Source organism: Rattus norvegicus, chromosome X (assembly GCF_036323735.1).
Source record: "Rattus norvegicus strain BN/NHsdMcwi chromosome X, GRCr8, whole genome shotgun sequence".
Taxonomy (NCBI): domain Eukaryota; kingdom Metazoa; phylum Chordata; class Mammalia; order Rodentia; family Muridae; genus Rattus; species Rattus norvegicus.
Window position 1 is genome coordinate 143678285 of NC_086039.1, and position 21802 is coordinate 143700086.

Here is a 21802-nt window from a genome sequence, read left to right on the forward strand (position 1 = left end):
CTTTTTCCGCTTTACATTATCTTTGACAGTTGAGTCAATGATTTCTATGGAATCTTCTGCTCCTGAGATTCTCTCTTCCATCTCTTGTATTCTGTTGGTGAAGCTTGTATCTACAGCTCCTTGTCTCTTCTTTTGGTTTTCTATATCCAGGGTTGTTTCCATGTGTTCTTTCTTGATTGCTTCTATTTCCATTTTTAATTCCTTCAACTGTTTGATTGTGTTTTCCTGGAATTCTTTCAGGGATTTTTGCGATTCCTCTCTGTAGGCTTCTACTTGTTTATTAATGTTTTCCTGTGTTTCCCTAAGTGTGTTCATGTCTTTCTTGAAGTCCTCCAGCATCATGATCAAATATGATTTTGAAACTAGATCTTGCTTTTCTGGTGTGTTTGGATATTCCATGTTTGTTTTGGTGGGAGAATTGGGCTCCGATGATGGCATGTAGTCTTGGTTTCTGTTGCTTGGGTTCCTGCGCTTGCCTCTCGCCATCAGATTATCTCTAGTGTTACTTTGTTCTGCTATTTCTGACAGTGGCTAGACTGTCCTATAAGCCTGTGTGTCAGGAGTGCTGTAGACCTGTTTTCCTCTCTTTCAGTCAGTTATGGGGACAGAGTGTTCTGCTTTCGGGCGTGTAGTTTTTCCTCTCTACAGGTCTTCAGCTGTTCCTGTGGGCCTGTGTCTTGAGTTCACCAGGCAGCTTTCTTGCAGCAGACAAGTTGGTCTTACCTGTGGTCCCGAGGCTCAAGTTCGCTCGCGGGGTGCTGCCCAAGGGCTCTCTGCAGCGGCAGCAACCAGGAAGACCTGTGCCGCCCCTTCCGGGAGCTTCAGTGCACCAGGGTTCCAGATGGTCTTTGGCTTTTTCCTCTGGCGTCCGAGATGTGTGTGCAGGGAGCAGTCTCTTCTGGTTTCCCAGGCTTGTCTGCCTCTCTGAAGGTTTAGCTCTCCCTCCCACGGGATTTGGGTGCAGAGAACTGTTTATCCGGTCTGTTTCTTTCAGGTTCCGGGGGTGTCTCAGGCAGGTGTCCTGCCTCTCCTGGGCCCTCCCCCACGGGAGCCCAGAGGCCTTATACAGTTTCCTCTTGGGCCAGGGATGTGGGCAGGGGTGAGCAGTGTTGGTGGTCTCTTCTGCTCTGCAGCCTCAGGAGTGCCCACCTGACCAGGCGGTTGGGTCTCTCTCTCACCGGGTCTGGGAGCAGAGAGCTGCTGCGGGCCGGGATCCTGGGTCCAGTTATTGCCCTTAACTATGGAGCTATTTCTCCAGACCCAGACTCAATCTTTTAAAAAAATGTACAATCTTTTAAAAATAAAAGTACACCAATTAAAAACTTGTAATACTTGAAGCCATTTTGGTACTTATGTAGTTTTAGTACAAGTATGCTCAATGATAAAGGTCTAGATGTACCTCAGTGATATTTCTACTGTGCATGTGTGAGCCAAAAGTTCAGTCCTAAGTACAACAACAAAAACATTAAAAAAAGCCTAAAATGTTAATTGAATTATATCACTATTAAATTTAAATGGTGCTACAAAAATTGTGACGGTTCCTGTGTAGGTAATGGATGTTCCTCCAGGCCCCCCACAACACAGCCCTCTTCTCCCAATTGGGCATTTACTTAGAAGCTAAGATAATTTCATAATTGCTGTCTACAAATACAAACCTTACATGAAATGAGTTAAAGGAGTAAGGAGCATTAGGAAACAGTACTGTCTCATTAACCATTCTGAACATAAACTGCTCAACAGATTTAGTCTCCATTACCTTGCAATTGGATTCGCCATCAAGACTGGCTGTAGTGACATAACAGGTTCCATCAGTTGTGCAGGATGACAGAAGAATAAGATCACAGGGAAAGGTTTCATCTGCCTGTACTTCTACTACATCACCAACCTAAAATAGTAAAATAAATATTTTAAACTCTAAGCAAAACATTTAGTATACCTAGTATTTAAGGTAAAATTTTACTAATAGACATTTATAGATTTGAGGCTTTGAGCATATATAAGCATCCTAGACTACATGCAAAGAGATGAAACAATTATTAAGTATTCAGAATCTTCTTTAAGTTCATAAGGCCTTAGTATGCTTTTATGTAACAAATATTCTGACATCCGCATGTTCTGTGTTCTCTGATATTTCTGGCACTGACATATAATAAAACAATTACCATTTCAATTTCAAGAATAAAACAAGAAAACATTTAGGTTTCAAGTTAGGAACTTCATGGCCAGAACCCTCATATTTTCACTTTGAACCACATATATTTCAGCATTATTTTGTCTGCAGCTGTGATTACTAGGTTCCTTCTATAGTGTATAGGTAAGAAAATATGGGGGTGGGGAACTTTTGCATATGTCTGCTTTCCAAGAATTCATCTGTTTAGAAGACTCACTGTATATAGAATAACAATCACTTATATCAGCAAGAATCCTAAAGCCAACAGGAGGAAAACCTTGGGAGAAGAAACCTTGAACAATTTAATCAGGCAGAGAAAAAAGTCGGGGTTTATGTCTCAGCTTTGTGACTAAACAATATGACCTTAGTAGAATGTCTTAGATGATTACAATGAATGCAGAAGATGTATGTCTGAAATGATACCAGAAAACATTAAGTAATGTGCCTGCCCTTTTGGAGCTCCATATTCCTTTGGTCCCACACCTTCACCTGTAATGTTAGATCAGCACTCCGCTTCCCTCCCCATCCTAGAGCTCTGTCTGCCTTCAGTGAGGCTTGCTCTAACCCAGGATACACAGGTGAGACTCCCACACCCAAACCGCCCCACCACCCACCAAGAACACAAGTTGGGCAGACTTGACCTCTGCCTGGCTCTATCAGAGTTCCATCTTCCATCTGGCCCATACCTGAACCTGCAATAGAGGATCAGCATGCCTTTCTCCAGACCACAGCTCTCTTGCCTCTCCAAAGGCCCTAAGCTATTTGGGACAACTAGTTCCTGAGGCTTACTATTCCCAAGGACTGCCGGGAAAACTAATACTAGAAACAACCGACTAGCAAAAAGCTAGTGTAACATGGCACCATGAGAACCCAGCTCTCCTGCTGTAAAAATCCAAGGAGTGTAACACAGCAGAAGAACAAGACTGACCTTCAATCTCATCTTATGAAGAGGACAAAGGCCTTTAAAGAGGATATAAATAAGTCTCTTCAAAAATACAGTAAAACACAATCAACCAGATAAAAGCGCTTAAAGAGGAAACAAATAAATACCTTAAAGAAAATGAGGAAAATGAAATCAAACAGGTGAAGGAAATTTATAAAACAGTCCAACACCTAAAAATGGAAATAGAAGCAATAAAGAAAACACAAATGGAGGCAATCAGGAGATGAAAAGCCTAGGGAAGAGAACAGGAACTACAGACATAAGAATCTCTAATAGAATATAAGAGATGGAAGAGAAAATCTCAGATGGAGAAGATACCATAGAAGAAATCGACACACTGGTCAAAGAAAAAGTCAAATGTAAGAAGTTCCTAACTTAAAACATCAAGGAAATATGGGACACTATGAAACGACCAAACCTAAGACTGGTAAGAGTAGAAGAGGGTGAAGATTCCCACTTCAAAGTGCCAGAAAACAATCTTTTTACAAAATCATAGAAACCTTTTCTAAACTGAAGAAAGAGATCCCTATAAACATGCAAGAAGCCTACAGAAAACTAAATAGATTAGACCAGAAAAAAATCCTTCCCACCACATAATAAGTGAAACACTAAATGAAGAACATATGAAAAGCTGCAAGGGAAAAAGACCAAGTAACATATAACAGGACCTACCAGATTACACCTGATTTCTTTTTTTTTTTGATTTATTCATTTATTATATATAAGTACACTGTAGCTGTCTTCAGACACACCAGAAGAGGGCATCAGATCCCTTTACAGATGGTTGTGAACCACCATGTGGTTGCTGGGAATTGAACGCAGGACCTCTGGAAGAGCAGTTGGGTGCTCTTAACCACTGAGCCATCTCTCCAGCCATACACCTGATTTCTAAACACAGACTCTAAAAGCCAGAAGATCCTGGGCAGATGTCTTGAAGGCCCTAAGAGAACACAGATTCCAATCCAGGCTATTAAACCCAGGAAAACTCTCAATCACCATAGATGGAGAGGCCAAAATATTCCATGACAAAATGAAATTTAAACAATATCTTTTTACTAATCCAGTCCAACAGAGGATACAACAAGGAAACCTCCAACACAAGGAGGGTAACTGCACCCAGGATAATACAAGAAATAAATCATCTCACAGCAAAACCAAAAGAAGACACACACACACACACACACACACATACACACACACACACACACACACACACACACACACAGAGAGAGAGAGAGAGAGAGAGAGCGCGCCACGTTCAACAACAAAAATAACAGGAGCTAATAATCATTGGTCATTAATATCTATCAACATCAACTGATTCAATTCACCAATAAAAAGACACAGCCTAACAGAAAAGAGGGGAAAACAGAATCTATCATTCTGCTACATATGAGAAACATGGCTCAGAAACAAAGATAGATACTACATCAGAGTTAAGTGGTAAAAAAAAGAGTTTCCAAGCAAAGAAATGCAAGAAGCAAGCTGGAGTAGGCATTCTAATATGCAATAAAATAGACTCTCAATTAAAAGTTATCAAAAGACATGGGGAAGGAAACTTTATACTCACCATAGGAAAGTTCCATCTAGGAAGTGTCAATTATGAACATCAAGGCCCCAAATGCAAGGGTACCCACAAATAACATACTGAATTACACACAATAATAAGGAGGACTTCAACACCCCATTCTGACCAATGAATAGGTCATCCAAACAGAAAATAAACAGAAACAAACAAACAAACAAACAAACAAAAAACGAACAGATTTTATGAGTCAAATGGGTCCAACAGTTATCAGCCGAACCTTTCACCTACAAAGAAAAAAAAATACACCTTCTTCTCAGCACCTCATGGATCCTTCTCTAAAACTGACTACATAATCAGGCACAAAGTAAGCCTCAAGAGTGCCTCCATGAAGAAATTAGAAAGTTCTCATTCCAGCAGTTTAAACATACATCAAAAAGCTGTAGAAAAAAAGAAGCAAGCATACCAAAGAGGAGTAGAATGCAGGAAATAAAATCAGGACTGAAATCAACCAGTTAGAAACAAAGAAAAAGAAATACAAAGAATCAACCAAACCAAGAGCTATTTCTCTGAGAAAAACAAACAAAATTGAAAAGCTGTTAGCCAAACTAGCAAAAAGGCATATAGTATCCAAATTAACAAAATCAGAAATGAAAAGAAAGACACAACAATAAAAATGAAGGAAATTAAAAAAAAACCATCAGATCTTACTACAAAAGCTTACACTCCCCCCCCCAAAAAAAAAAACCTGGAAAAAATATTAGGATAATGGATAAATTTCTACATAGATACCACTTAACAATGTTAAATCAAGAGCAGGTAAATTAATTAAACACTACTATAATTCCCAATGAAATATAAGCAGTAGTTAAAAATCTCTCCAAGAAAAAACAAAAACAAAAAACCAGCAAGCCCTAGGGCCAGATTGCTTTAGGGCAGAATTCTACCAGACCTTCACAGAAGAGCTAATACCAATACTCCTCAAACTATTTCATGAAATAGAAACAGAAGGGATGCGACCTAATTCGTTCTATAAGGCCATAGTCACCCTGATACTTAAACCATACAAAGACTCAACAGAGTCGCAGACCAATTTAGCTTATGAACCTTACTGCAAAATCACTCAGTACAATTCTCACAAACAAAATCCAAGAAAACATCAAAAACATCATTCACCATGATCAAGTAGGAGGCTTCATCCCAGGGATGCAAGCATGGTTCAAGAAAGGAAAATCCATTAACATAATCTAGTATATAAACAAACTGAAAGAAAAAAATCATAATTTCACTAGATACTGAAAAAACCTTTGACAAAACCCAACACTCCTTCATGTTAAAATTCTTGGACAGATCAAGGATTCAAGGCATATACCTAAACATAATAAAAACGATGTAAGGCAAGCCACTAGCCAACATCAAATTAAATGGAAAACACTACAAATCAATTCCACTAAAATCAGAAAAAAGACTGGGCTGTCCGCTCTCTCATATCTATTCAGTGCAATACTTGAAGTTCTAGCTAGAGCAATAAGACAATAAAAGGAGATCAAGAGAATACACAGTGAAAAGGAACAAGTCAAAGCATTGGTATTTCCAGATGATATGATAGTATGCATACGTGACTCACAAAACGCTACCAGCTGAGAAGCACCTTCAGCGATGTGGCTGGATACAAAATTAACTCTAAGAAATCAGTAGCCCTCCTTTACACAAATGATAAATAAACCAAGAAAGAAATTAGGGAAACAAAAGCCTATACAATAGCCACGAATAATATAAATAAAACATCTTGTTGTAACTCTAATCAAGCAAGTGAAAGATCTGTATGACAAGAACATCAACAAGTTAACATCAAGTTTTTGAAGAAAGAAATTGAAGAAGATATCAGAAAAAAATTTTATCCATGCTCATTGATAGGTAGCATTAGCATAGTGAAAATGGCCATCTTACCAAAAGCAATCTACAGATTCAATGCTATCAAAATGCTAACACAATTTTTTTTAAAGACCTTGAAAAAGCAATTCTCCACTTCATTTGGAAAAACAAAAAACCAAGAAAGTCAAAACAATCATGAAAAATAAAAGAAGCTCTGGTGGAATCACCATCCTTGACCTCAAACTGTATAGAGCAATAGTGATAAAAACTGTATGGTATTCTTAAAGAAACAAACATACTTATCAGGAAAATCAAATCAAATACTCAGAAATAAATCCATACAACTATGTACACTTGATTTTTAATAAAGAAGCCAAAAAGAATACAATGAAAAAAAAAAGTATCTTCAACAAGCAATGCTGGTCAAACTGGGTGTCTACATGTAGAAAGATGAAAATAGATCCATATTTATCACTCTATACAAAATTCAAGTTCAAGTGTATCAAGGACTTCAACATAAAATCAGATAGACTACATATGAGAGAAGAGAAAGTTGGAAAGAACCTTGAATCCATTGGTACAGAATACAGTGGCTCAAGCTCTAATAGCAACAATTGATGAATGGGGCCTCAAAGACTGAAAAGTTTCTGTAAGCAAATGACACTGTCATTAGGGCAAAACAGCAACCTACAGATCGGGAAAAGATCTTTACCAATCATATACCTGATAGAGGGCTAATATCGAATATATACAAAGAACTCAAGAGGTTAGAATCCAGAGAATCAAATAATCCAATTAATAAATAGGGTACAGAGCTAAACAGACATTTCTCAACCGAGGAGTATCAAATGGCTGAAAAGCACCTAAAGAATTGTTCAACATCTTTAGTCATCAGGGAAATGCAAATCAAAACAATAGAAAGGCTAAGATCAAAAACTCAGGTGACAGCAGATGCTGGCAAGGATGTGGAGAAAGAGGAACACTCCTCCATTGTTGAACTGTAAGCTGGTACAACCACTCTGGAAATCAGTCTGGTGGTTCCTCAGAAAATTGGACATAGTACTACCTGAGGACCCAGCTTTACCACTCCTGGGCATATACCGAAAAGATACTCCAACATATAATAAGGACACAAGCTCCATTATGCTCATAGCAGCCTTATTTATAAAAGCCAGAAGCTGGAAATAATCCAGATGTCCCTCAACAGAGGAATGAATACAGAAAATGTGGTACATCTACACAAAGGAGTACTACTCAGCTATCAAAAACAATGACTTTATGAAATTCATAGGCAAATGGATGGAACTGGAAAATATCATGGTGAGTGAGGTAACCCAATCACAGAAAAACACACATGGAATGCACTCATTGATAAGTGGATATTAGCCCAAAATCTCGGATTATCCAAGATATAATCCACAGACCACATGAAGCCCAAGAGGAAGGATAACCAAAGTGCAAACGTTTCAGTTCTTCTTAGAAGGGGGGAATAAAAATATTCATAGGAGGAGGGGTTGGGGATTTAGCTCAGCGGTAGAGCGCTTGCCTAGCGAGCACAAGGCCTGGGTTCGGTCCCCAGCTCCAAAAAAAAAAAAAAAAAAAAAGGAGGAGATACGGAGACAAAGTTTGAAGCAGAGACTGAAGGAAAGGCCAGAGACTGCCCCACCTGGAGATACAGCCCATATATATACAGCCACCAAACCCAGACACTATTGCTGATGCCAAGAAGTGCATGCTGACAGGAGTCTGATATAGCTGTCTCCTGAGAGACTCTGCCAAAGCATGACAAATACAGAAGTGAATGCTAGCAGCCAACCATTGAACTAAGAACAGGGTCCCCATTGAAGGAGTTAGAGAAAGGACTGAAGGAGCTGAAGTGGCTTCTAACCCCATAAGAATAACAATACCAACCAACCAGAGCTCCCAGGGACTAAACCACCATCCAAAGAGTTCACCTGGACAGACCCATGGCTCCAGCTGCATATGTAGCAAAGGATGGCCTTGTTGGGCATTAATGGAAGGAGAAGCCCACTGTGAAGGCTGGACCAGCCCTCCCCAGCGTAGGGGAATGTTAGGGCAGGGAGGTGGGAAGGGGTGGGTGGGAGTACACCCTCATAGAAGAAGGGGTAGAGGGGATGGGATAGGGGATTTAGAGACTGGAAACCGGGAAAGGGGATAACATTTGAAATGTAAATAATAAATATCCAATAAAAAGTAAACAAACATTCCATAAACATAAAATGAAAAAATGAAACATTACCTAGTAAATAAAAAAGTGGTAGACATATAGAATATATTATAACCTACCCATCAAAAGGAATGAATTATTGAGACATACTATAACACAAATATTTTTAAAATATTCTGAAAGATGACAAAAACAATTTGTGCACTGTATTTTTAAGTTCATGTAAAATATTAAAACTGTAAGTTCATTGAGAATGAAAGGTTCATGTTCATAGGGTTTGGGTTGAAGAAATGTACAATGAGTATGTCGTTTTCTTTTCTGGTGGCTATATAACATTGCAAACGTAAATAAATGATACTGATTTGTATAACTCCTTTCTTTTGTGGAGGGGCAGAGTTGACACAGGATTTCTCTGTGAAGCTCTGGATATCCTAGAACTCCTTTTATAGACCAAACTCACAAAAATTCCCTTGCCTCCCATGTGCTGGGATTAAAGGCATGAGCCACTACCACGCTAATTTGTATACTTTTAAGTGTACATTTTTACTATGCAGGACTTACTGCAATTATCCTGAGGCCGGGGGCCAGCAAGATGTCTTGATTCTGTACCACAGAATTCATGTCAGAAGGAGAAAACTGACTCCAGAAAGTTGTCTTCTGAACTACACATATGCCATCACACACACACACACAGACAGTCCCCCACACACCCACCCCCGACATCCCTGCAACTGGAAGAATAGTTCTAAAAAAGGGTGAACTTGTAAAGTAGTACCTTGATTTTTTCGCTTTCTTTTCTTACTCGTTTTGCATTTTCAATAATATAAACAGTACTTTTGTTAACTTCATTATCAGCTCTGTGTCTAAGCCAATCTTCATATCCCTGTAATGATAAAATTAATTATAACTTTATATTGTTAATTTCAACACAGAATTGCTACAGATACAATGATGCACATATTATTAGAAAATTTAAGGCATACTTTGTAAACATATTTCCTAGGCAAATAGTTTATATTATAAAGTTCCTTAATTCTTCAGGTATATATTACAGATAACACAGGCATCGGAGCCTTAACATTCTTCATTGTGAAAATCTACAATTTATGCATGCAGTGCTCTAATGAATGCCTGTTTCGTCATATATATATATGTATATGAAAAATTAAATATTATATTATTATTAAACATTAACATTATAATTATGTCTACTTTCTTAAAAGTTTATTCATTTTTATTTAATGCATTGGTATTTTGCCTTCATGAATACCTGTAGACCATATTGGTGCAGTGCCTGGGGAGGTAAGAAAAGAGTGTCCAATCTCCTGGAACTGGATTTACAGATGGTTGTGAGCCACCATGTGGGTGCAGGGAATAGAACGAGGTCCTTTACAAGACCAGTCAATGCTATTAGCCACTGAGTCATCTCTCCAGCAGCTCTTTCTTTTTCTTTTGCTTTTTTTTTTTCTGGAGCTGAGGACCAAACCCAGGGCCTTGCACTTGCTAGGCAAGCGCTCTACCACTGAGCTAAATCCCCAACCCCCAGCTCTTTCTTTTAATTTGAAAAAATAAATGTTCTGACTTTTTATTTTCTGATAAATCCAATCACTTAGAAATGTAATTCTTCTCATGCAGAATGTAGGAAAATTTGAAAATGTTTTGCCAGAGAATTTACATATTACAGATAAAACAATTAACATTCTCCACTAACTTGATTAAAGGAAATAGAAATTGGTGTTTGTTTTTAGAATTAAAATATAACCATAGAGAGATTTAATGATTCATTTTTCTTTGGGCTTTTCATGTGGAATAGATTTAAGCTAAAAAAGCTAAGGAAACAGGATGTTCATTTGAACATGACCTCCTTTTTATATGCAATGTTTTTCCCCTCATTGTAGTGCCTTTTCAAATATATGCTTGAAAACCATCTCTTGCTCACATTTTCTCCCTCTCCCTTTTTTTCTCCTCATTCTTACTGTCCCTCTTCATGATAATACTAGGCATTTTATAGGGTACATTCCCTGATGCTGAAGAAGAAAGGAAAGATAATATTATCTAGTATTGGGAGTAAAATGAATCAGTAAAGCCCTTTAAAAGCCATTCTATTCTTGGAACTAAAAATTAATTATAGTAAGGAAAATATTCTCTCTAACCAAAGGGAAAGAACATTCCAAGTCTTTATTTAGCAATGAAATATATGATAAAATATTGTAAAATTCCTAGTAGGCAAGAGAAAGGATCAGAAAACCCCAGAAAGAAAGGTAATGTTTTAAAAAATTATTTATTTATTTACTTATTTATTTATAACAGATATTTTCATTGGATATTTTATGTATTTACATTTCAAATGTTATCCCCTTCCCCCCCCCATCCCATGCTCCCTCTCTTCCCCTAATTCTACGAAGATGCTCCCACTCCCACCTCAGCACCCTGGCATTTTCCTATACTGGGGAAACGAGCCTTCACAGGACCAAGGGTTTCTTGGAAAGGTTATCTTATTCCTTCAATTTTCAAGTGTCTTGAGGTACAACCTAAAAATGTGTTTGCAAAGAAGCAGATCCTATGGTCTGTCTCTATAAATAGTAACACACCCCTCACTTAAGGTTTTCTATTGAAAATTTTAACTTTACTTGGGTATTTTTAAGGGTATTAACACACATAATACTCAAAATACTTCAAAGACAATCACAACATAATCTGTGGGAGTTTACCAACTCTGACAAGAGAGAGTCTTCCCTACCTAACACCCTGCTCAACAGTAATAGTGATAAGTTCAAGTTATTTGTGTTCTTTTAAAATTTTTTATTTATTCCTTATGAGTTTCACATCAAGTACCCCAGTTCCAGTATTCTTCCTGTACCCTCATATCTATCCTTTGCCCTTACAACCTCTCCCCAAAATAAACACAACCCCCTGACATACACCCCAAAAACCAAAGCATAGAAGACATCTCATTGTGAAAACTGTAGTATCTTACAATGTGTCCCCTCTGTCTACATGTCTTTACTTGCAAATGTTCATTCCAATGAGTCATTGGTCTGTTTCGAGATCTCTGCCTTCTGAGAAACTATCAATATTGGATCCTCATTGGAATTCCTTTTGGTTATCCTGTGGTTGCCCTGTGTCATGGATTTACTGAGGCTTTGAATCAGCAGTACCGGTCCTTTCACACATCTCAAATGTTTGTAGATGATATAGATTTAGGGGTAGGCCAACTCAGTGCTTTGGACCTGGCCCTGGGAGGTAGCTGAGATGGTCAGTGCACCAGCTCTCGGTTATCCACACCATTAGGGCAGCATTCCAGCACTGCTCCACTCCACATAGGGCACCCAATGCTGTCACCTGTAGGAGTCAGGGTGAGCTCTCCTGCTCCCATGCCCTCAGGAGCTGGCTCACGGGCATGCACTCCTCCAGAGCCAGCTCCAATGTGCTGCCTAGTCAGGGTTTGGGGCCTACTCTCCCAAATGCTGCAGCCTTCGACAAGCTCTCACTTTCATGGCCTCAGGGCCAGCTCTCCCGACTACCAGAGGTGGGAGGTGGAGAGGCCTCGCCCCTAAAGCCATGCCACCTCATGACAGAAAAGTAGAGGGCCAACTCTCCTGCATTCTTGCTCTCAAGGACAGCTCACCTAAATCAATCAATCAATCAATCAATCAATCAATCAATTTCCCTCTCTCTCTCTCTCTCTCTCTCTCTCTCTCTCTCTCTCTCTCTCTCTCTATCTCTCCATCCATCCATCCACCTACCCACCCACCCACCCACCCATCTGCTTGCATATAGGTCTCTGTGAGAGTGCCAGATCCTCTGGAACTAGACTTATAAACAGTTTTGAGCTACCATGTAAGTGCTGAGAATTGAACCCTGGGAAGAGCAGTCACTGTTCTTAATAGCTGAGCCACCTCTCTACCCCAAGTATTTGTGTTCTTAAGTTCTGTGCAATAGGCAGTAACAATTAAAATTCATCGGAGTGGGGAATTTTAAGACATATTACATTAGAATAAATAATGAACAGTAAAAACCCACTTCCTGTTTCTCTACTGAGCTGAACTTTCTACCTGTCTTTTCTATTATGCTTATATTACACACACACACACACACACACACACACACACACACACACACACACACGCGGAAAAGAATAAATAAAGATGTTATTATCAGCTTAATTTAATAGGTTTTCAACAGGAACCAAATGTAAATTAAAACCATCAAAAGTATTGTTCATAGTATATAAATATGAAAAAGAATATTTATAAGAAAATTTAAACTACCTTTCATTAAGGGACACGCATAGTTTATGTGAGAAATTTACCTGCTTGATTGCTGTAACAGTTATAACGAAGAAAAGTGGAAGTCCACTGGTAACTGGGCTGGTTGGTGTGTCTACTGTGACCTAGGTAGAGAAATTAAGTTGAAAATAAAGTTAGCTATTAACTCATGCTTAGCACTTACATGTTGCAAATATTTTAGATAAAATGCATCCCACTAGTTAATTTTAATTATAATAAAATAAATCTATATAACAGTTAGTTTAAGAAACTTCAGCACTAGCTTTCACCCCAGCTTAGATGATCCCATTTTCAGCAATGTCCACGTTGATTTACCACCTAATATCTGAGAAGCATTCTGCAATCCCCTGTCCTGTTACCATCCAGCCTCTAGAGATCTTGGCTGTTCAAGATGGAAAGAAGCCCTTACCTTCCCATAGCTAAAAGCTTACAAGGAAAATAAAGACATTAAAACTAACATACAGATGCTAAGATCTATGGGGCAATTAGGAGTGGACTAGCTCAAAGGAACTTCTCCAGGTACAATGAACAATATACACAGTTTCTCTTCTAGAAGGAAAAATGACAGGTGTTCAAGGAAATAAAGAAAAATAGTGTCAAAAAAGTGTGGTGTGAGATATCCTGGAGAGGCAGACATGAGTCAAACCATACAGAGAAAGCTGTTGGCTGTTGACTATTCATTCCACAGTGGGAAACTTCGAAGATTTTACACAGGGAATGGTAACATGGAAATTTATTCTCAATGCTTTATGAAGGACAGACTGAAAAGGAGTAAAGATGGAGGCCAGGAGTCTACTTGGGAGAGTACTGCCCTGATCCAAGCGAAAGAAGTACTGAAGATATTCAGGAAGAAAACTAAAATTATGGATAGCAGATGCCTTGCAAGTGTGTAGTTAGCATGCTTGGGTGAATGCTGTTTCACCAAAACAAGAAATATGAAAGGAGAACTAGATTTGGGGGTGGGATTTTTGTCACAATCTGCCTTTACATTACACTAGCACCTCCACCTCCCAGCCAGGCTACCCTGACACAAATGAGAATATACATATAGCTTTTACATGGCCTTTATGCAACCTCCTCTCTATCGCTGAAATACTTGCATAGCCATCTCCGCCACAGAAACCTCTTCCTGTACTTTTGAAGCTCCTTTAAGCTCTTCTTGAGTTAAAAATTATTTTTACTTTCATGGAATAGTTTTAGTAGTTTGCTGAATCTTTAATGGCTTCTACTACATTAAATTAAGTGAAAATATGACTCTTTTCACAACTTTGTTAATTTCCTTAAGTGTAAAGGAAGACAGTATTTTGATCATATTTTGTTTTGGGGACTAGTGCACAATATACAGTAGGCAGTCATTATATATTTGTTCAAATGAATTTAATTAAGTATAATGTTTAATAAATTGAATTACACATCCAAACAGAATTTGTGTCTGTTTATATATGTGTAGTTTATGTTTCTAAGACATCTGACCATGGACTTAAGAGTTCATTCCTAAATACTTCATTTACTACTGAAATTGACTCTTTCCTAAATTCTATGGGAGGAAATTCCAAAGTGTATACTATAAAAGAGATAAGAATCAAAAGCATTATTAAAAAAGAAACTTAAAAAAATCTTTCTACTGAAATTGATTTGTTCCAAACTGGTTTCAAGGAGCATGCATAAATTAAATTATCATACCATTGAGTCAAAGTCTCAGAGTATTCAAATGAAAGCATTCAACGTTAACAAAGCATTTGTGCAATATCATAGGTATTTTTCTGCTTCATTTAAAAAGATGAGGGGTACCATTAAAGCTACTCCTTGTGAATGAATGAAAAAATTTAAAACCTATGCAGTTCAAAATGTAGGATATGACTGAAAATGACCAAAATTTAAAATCTGAAACAGTAGAAGGAACACTGAGGAGATAGAGTTACTGAACTTTCAATCTTCAAGGAAGTAGGTGAAGGAGGCACAGAGACAGGAGGAATCAGAAAAAAGTAATGTGTCTACATAAACTAAAACTGTTTAACATAAGAAAACTCTTAGTTTAAACTAGTTTCAATTTTGATATATGATAAATCATTAAGTTGTTATGCAAAGTATACTCTAAGGCCAGATATTAAATCTGCAAAAAATTAAAGTAACAATAAAACAAAACCTCAACAAGTTTTAAAATACATTAGAAAACTATAACATCACACACCTTTTGAAGTGCAATTGTATTTCTACTTAAAAATAATAATCAAATATATTTTAAGTCACAGGACAATTTAAGATTTTAAACTGTTTGAAAGAACCAAATTTCTCCATGTTAAATTAGCAGTTCATGGAGTTCTTACCTGTACAAGGAAAATGATGAGAAAATAAAAATTCGCAATTCTTCTAAACTGTTCAAACAAATTCTTTGGTAGGAAATTCCAAAGTGTATACTATAAAAGAGATAAGAATCAAAAATCATTATTAAAAAAGAAACTTAAAAAAAATCTTAGTACCATAAAGTGGTATTTAGTATGTCCAAAAATTGAAAACGCACACATTACATTGGCATATATTTATATATTATTATCTATATATTTCATATATGCATTATATTACATATAATTTACACATATATATTTAGAGATATTTTTTTTTCAGAAATGAAGCTTCATTGAGAATTTCATTGGGCATCTTAGTCCTACATTTTAATTTTCCAGCCCAATGTAAAACAGATTCCTTGCTATATGCTCTCATATCATAGGACATATACTTATAGTATTCATTATTAGACAAAAATCATTAAATATTAGCCTTTTTCTGAAAACACTGTAAGACTTTTGTTTACCATTAAAGAGTCCCAATCATTTTCTTTCTCCAACTTTGTAAAACTTTATGCAAATGTTTTAATCTCTCAACCTGATTTGGTAAAACTTTTCTTTGCAGAGTTGGAAGCCCGCCGTTTAAAGATTTATTTATTTATTATATATAAGTAAGTACACTGTCACTGTCTTCAGACACACCAGTAGTGGGCATCGGATCTCTTTACAGATGGTTGTGAGCCACCATGTGGTTGCTGGGAATTGAGCTCAGGTACTTTGAAAGAACAGTCCGTGTTCTTAACCACTGAGCCATCTCTCCAGGCCCCTAAGCCCCTGTGAAAAGTAAGCCATTCACCAAAGACTATGAGGCCAGACCCTAAGCAACAAGAGTAAAACAGTTGCCACATCCAGTAGAAGAAAAACCATGTGAACTTGTTATCCTAGGTCCTTGCTTTTCCACTTTGGTGAATAGCTCATCTTTCTGATCAAAGGTCAAATTTTACTTTTTCAAGACAATTTAAGTTCAGATCATGGTCTCTATCAGTACCACCTATCTTTACGTACATCTGAGACTATGTGCACATATGAAAATGCATATATACGATATGAGTGCATACCATGTAATTTCTTATTAATGCCTTAAGCTCGAGGACTGGGTCATTTAAAAAATAACAGAAGTAGGACATATTATAATACAGAAGACTTGAAACTGGAATTTAAAAAAAACATCCTTTTAAGGCAAATGTCTAATTTATACTTGGGAAGTTTCTAATCATTTGCATGTCATGAGAATATATTCCCAGATATAGCTGCTGGAAAGCAAAAGTCTTAGAGCATGTCAAGGTACATGGAAATTTACTGTTAATAGCTTTAAAAATTTTTAATTTATATTAAACAATTTTATGTGTTTATTTTGCTGGCGGGGGGGGCGGTGAATGCACTATGGTGTGCATGTGGAGGTCAGCGGATAATTTTGAGGCATCATATTTCTTCTTCTAAACCCTTATGTGGGTTCCAGGCATCAAATTTGGGTTGCCAGACTTACACAGCAAGCCCCTTTACAACCTGAGATATCTTGTTGGCCACAACACCTCCTTTAAACAAGGCCTAGGAGCCTTCAAGGTTCAGAGAATCTAAAGAGAAAGAAGACAAATGGATAACTATAGCATGATTGTGCTGGACAGGGCTTGTTGTTGTTGTTGTTGTTTCGGTTTTCTTTGTTGTTGTAGTTGTTCTTTGTCAGTTTGACACAAGACAGAGTCACCTGACTGACAAGCAAGAACCTCAATTAAGAAAATGCCCTCATCAGACTGAACTTTAATCAGGCCTATAGGTCTGATTAAATCACCCAGAGGGTGGTCCAGTATAAGCAAGCAAGCATACTGAGCAAGCCAGGAGGAACAAGCCAGTCAGCAGCATTCCTACAACGGTTTCAGTTCCCGCCTCCAGGTTCCTGCACTGATTTCCATTCCCAGATAAACTGTAAGGTAGAGTCTTTCCTTCCCAAGCTGCTTTGGTCATGGTGTTTTATAACAGTAATGGAAAGCAAACTAAGATAACAATAATAGCCAACTGAAGATTATTTCTAAGGTTCAAAATAAGTACCAGAATGAGAACCAGAACGGTGGGACATAGCTCATTAATAAAATAAATAAGTATTTGTTTAAAAAATAATAAATACAGAAACATCAGGAACACATTAAAGCCCAGCACTAAGGGACACAGGCAGGAGGATCTCTATGAGTTTCGGGTCTTCCTGTACTACAGAATCAGATTTTGCCAGAAAGAAACCAAACAGCCAAACAACCAACCAACAATGAAGCAACCAAAACCTTAAAGTGCTGAACGCACAAGTACGACTTTGGGGAAAAGAGTCCACACATTTTTCATGGTATTCTCAAAGTGCCTCGTGATTTAAAGACAGAAGCATTTAAACCATTGATATTGTCACTTGGTAACCGATACCAGAATTTAACTGTCCCATCAATTTCAAGTAAATAAATAAATGAAGGATAAACTCCAATAAACTCAAACTAACAGCTGAACTTCTGGGACACTGACCTTCTGTTCTCAAACTACACTTAAAAAAAAACTGAACAAATAAACATTAAGCCTTCTTAGAAGTCCTTAATATGGGTAGTATTAACAGATCAAAGGGAACCTTTTCCTTTTTTGGATCTAGTCCTCTTAGCTTACTACTGTTGTTTTTCATACTAAGGATTCAAATCAAGTCTTTACAACAATGTATCACTATCTACACCATGGAAGCACATCCATTCCACGCCCTGTTTCACTCTACAGATTAACGTTTTCCTTAAGGGCTTTCATTAGCCCCTTCATTGGAAACTACCGTTTTTCTCTCCATAAAGACCCAAACTAAGACCTCAGGGTGTCATAACTTCCCTGTCCATAAGTGCCTGACATGGCATTTGGTGAGAAACTTGAGGATGTTTGTTTTGAGCAGGGTCTAAAACTACCACTAAGGCTAATCTCACACTCAGGGTCCACCGAGTCCTAGAACCACAGATGTTAAGTCACCACTGAGACCTCTAAATACATTAAAAAAGAGTAATATTTGTGCACTGGCCATTTAAATCACTGAAGTGAGTAGGATGTGAAAATTAAGATACAATAATCTATTCTATAAACTAAAAACCAATATTAATACAGATTAAGAGAAACATTTTTGGGCTGGAGAAATTGTTCAACAGTTAAGAGTACTCCTGGCTGCTCCTCCAGGGGTCCTGAGTTCAATTCTTGGCAACCATATGGTGGCTCACAACCATCTATAGTGGGATGTGATTCTATCTTCTGGGTGTATGTGAAGACAAAGCATCCCTATATAGACAGACAGACAGACAGACAGACAAATAAATAAAATCATGCTACTGAAAGAAAAACATTTGCAAAGAGTTTTCTTATTAGAAGCAACATGGAACTGTAGACATATACTTGAAGTTATTAAAGTTCTCTTGCTTATCTAACTACTGGACTCTGAGATTTGGCCTGCTGCTACAGAAATAAAAACAATTCCAATCACAGGAAGAAAGTGCATATAGTAGTTGTTTTAAATATAGTGATAAAATGGATTTTCTGTCCTAAGTTCTGGCCAAAAAGATCCTTATGCTATTTAAAAATAATGTATTTGTAATATAGATAGATAGATAGATAGATAGATAGATAGATAGATAGATAGATAGGCATGTATTCTGCCTGAATGTACATCTATATATATGCATGGTGCCTGTGGAGGCTAAGAGGCACTGGAAACCCTTAAGAGTGGAATTCCAGACAGTTTTGGGCCTTCATGTGGGTGCTATGACAAGCAAATGCTCTTACTTGATGAGCTCTTTCTCCTTAAACTATTTTAACTAATTTAATATGGAACCAAAGTTAAAACCAGTCCAAAAAGTTAAAAATGAAAAAAAATTAAAAATGTTTTAAAATGTTTCTACACAAAATACTAGCATTGCAAGTATTTTATAGAGGATTTTCACTTATTTTGTAGTGAGTTAAATAATTGGTACCCCCCCCCACACAGCTTCTAAAACTGATATTATATGAAAAGTTGTTACTGCCTCACACATCTACCATCTAAAAATAAAAGCAAATTTCCTAACTATCAAGTAAATCTCCCAATACATAGCATAGGTAAGTTGAAGGGAATGAAGGAAGCAGCTGAAGGCTTGAGCTCTATTTGATTTGTGCCCGAGGATCTGTTATGGGTCAGTGAGTGCTTATCTAGCTTGTGTGTGCTTTATGTTTTATCCCAAACAGCAGAGAGAGGAGTGGAAAAGGCTGTTTTTGTGTTGAGTCCACCAAGTTTCTCACTTAGCATTAAAAACACTCATGGGGAGGATAAAGCTCTAATATTTTTGCACAGCACAAGCAAAAGGTAAACAAAGTCAGGTGTAGCAGCACATGTCTGTAATCTTACCACTAAGGAAGATGAGATAGGAGGATTGCCAGGAGCTCAAGGACAGCCAAGACTACATAGGCAAGCCAACATGGGAGAGAATTAACAAAACCTTGTGAAAAATAAAAAAAAGGGGGGCGGACGGGGACACAGGTAAAAAATGAAATACTGTTTAAAAAGTAACTGATAAAGTTACCAGTAAACTGAACTACACAAAGAACACAACCTTCCCTATCTACTAGAATCATCTGGATGCAATAGAATAAAACAGTAAGATTAATTATCAGTAACTTCTATATTGGTAACTGCTCACTTGGCTAAAGTACTGTCTTCAAGGTCCTATCAACTCTCTTATGTAGACATTAAGTGGTATTTGGAGCTTCGCAGTCTACCTTCATTATAGAACTTTTCTTTTTCTTTTCTTTTTTTTTTCCCGGAGCTGAGGACTGAACCCAGGGCCTTGTACTTGGGAGGCAAGTGCTCTACCACTGAGCTAAATCCCCAACCCTTTATTTTTCACACTGTCCAATCTAATGTAAATTCCAATCTCCAAAAAAAAAAAAGTCACTGACTAAAACTGAATTAAAACTTAGTAAAATTTAAAGGTTATTTTTAGTGAGTTAGACAAAACTGAAAGAATTCCTCTCAGTTTTAATAAATTCTGCCATTAATGACTTTGGTTTTTATCATTTATTTGTTTGTTGTACGTGTTTATTGTCTGTGTGCCATAATGTACATGTGGAGGTCAGGGAACAACTTCTGAGAGTCAATACTCACTTTATTCCATCTAGGAATCCAGGCCATCAGGTTTGGTGGCAAGTGCCTTTACCCACTGAACCATTTTACAGACCTCAATTCATTTTTGAAATAAAGGAAAATGATAGTGTAATTTTAGACCTAAAATTCTGATCCAAGACATAAGTTTAATGTTAGAAAAGAACTATGTATAACACACTAATTCTTATTTTACTCAAGAGACACTGGAGCTCAGAATTTATAAAAGAAACTAAAGAACTTAAGAAACTAAGAACAGTAACAGTGTGTAATTAATGCTCCTTTTATTAAGGAAGGGAATTTCCAATTTTCTGCCAGCTAGAAAATTATGGTGATAACCCAAAGTTCCTGTGGAGTGCTTTACTTTAGATTAGGAAGGTTTCATTTTCTCCCAAGGAAGTGTTTGTGTTCCTGAAAAGAAAGGGTCATTAATTCTATAAGTAAATAAAATTTAAGGTCACAGTGTTTGTCTTCAGTGCACCCTGCATTTACAATATACATTTCCTGTAACACTGACTTTACAGGAGGTTATTTATGAAGAAAAAGCACTCAAAAAGCAAGAATTATTTTTATGACAAAGTAGAGAAAGGAAAATAACATTTGCTACACTGTTGGAAGACAGCTAGCAGCATATGCAATAAATTTTATATTTCGTCAGTTAAAAGACTGTGGTACAAATGGAACCAAAGTTAATATAAGGAAGGCAAGGTCCAATTATAAAACTGTTGGTTTCTTTAGAGGAAAACCAAAGGCCTTCTTCTTAAAAGAACTCTCCCCATACATTCAAATCTAAGAGTCCAAGAAAATCTATAGAAATGCACTGGAATAATCACAGAACACAAATAACAAGAATAGATTAATTTGCTACCTTAGCACATAGCAAACACAGTGGTAAATGCTTTGTGTATCATTTTATTTCATCCTCATTCAATCCCCTGAAATGAACAATGTAATATACCTATTTTATGGATAAGAAAATTAAGGTTCACTGAACTGAGAACGGGACCCCCATTGAAGGAATCAGAGAAAGAACTGGAAGAGCTTGAAGGGGCTTGAGACCCCATATGAACAACAATGTCAAGCAACCAGAGCTTCCAGGGACTAAGCCACTACCTAAAGACTATATATGGACTGACCCTGGACTCTGACCCCATAGGTAGCAATGAATATCCTAGTAAGAGCACCAGTGGAAGGGGAAGCCCTGGGTCCTGCTAAGACTGAACCCCCAGTGAACTAGACTATGGGGGGAGGGCGGCAATGGGGGGAGGGTTGGGAGGGGAACACCCATAAGGAAGGGGAGGGGGGAGGGGGATTTGCCCGGAAACCGGGAAAGGGA

General features: G+C 37.5%; 1 protein-coding gene across 12 annotated transcripts in view; it reads right to left on the minus strand.

Moving 5' to 3' along the window:
• The window catches only part of Atp11c (ATPase phospholipid transporting 11C), a 187645-nt gene that overhangs the window by 77522 nt on the left and 88321 nt on the right, over positions 1-21802 (minus strand). For all 12 annotated transcript variants that reach the window (XM_039100444.2, XM_039100447.2, XM_039100445.2 and 9 more), the window contains 4 exons: positions 15318-15407; positions 13014-13094; positions 9477-9584; positions 1757-1885 (listed from right to left, as the gene is read on the minus strand). In XM_039100444.2, coding sequence (XP_038956372.1) covers positions 1757-1885; positions 9477-9584; positions 13014-13094; positions 15318-15407 — 408 coding nt within the window. The remainder of the gene's footprint in view (positions 1-1756; positions 1886-9476; positions 9585-13013; positions 13095-15317; positions 15408-21802) is intronic.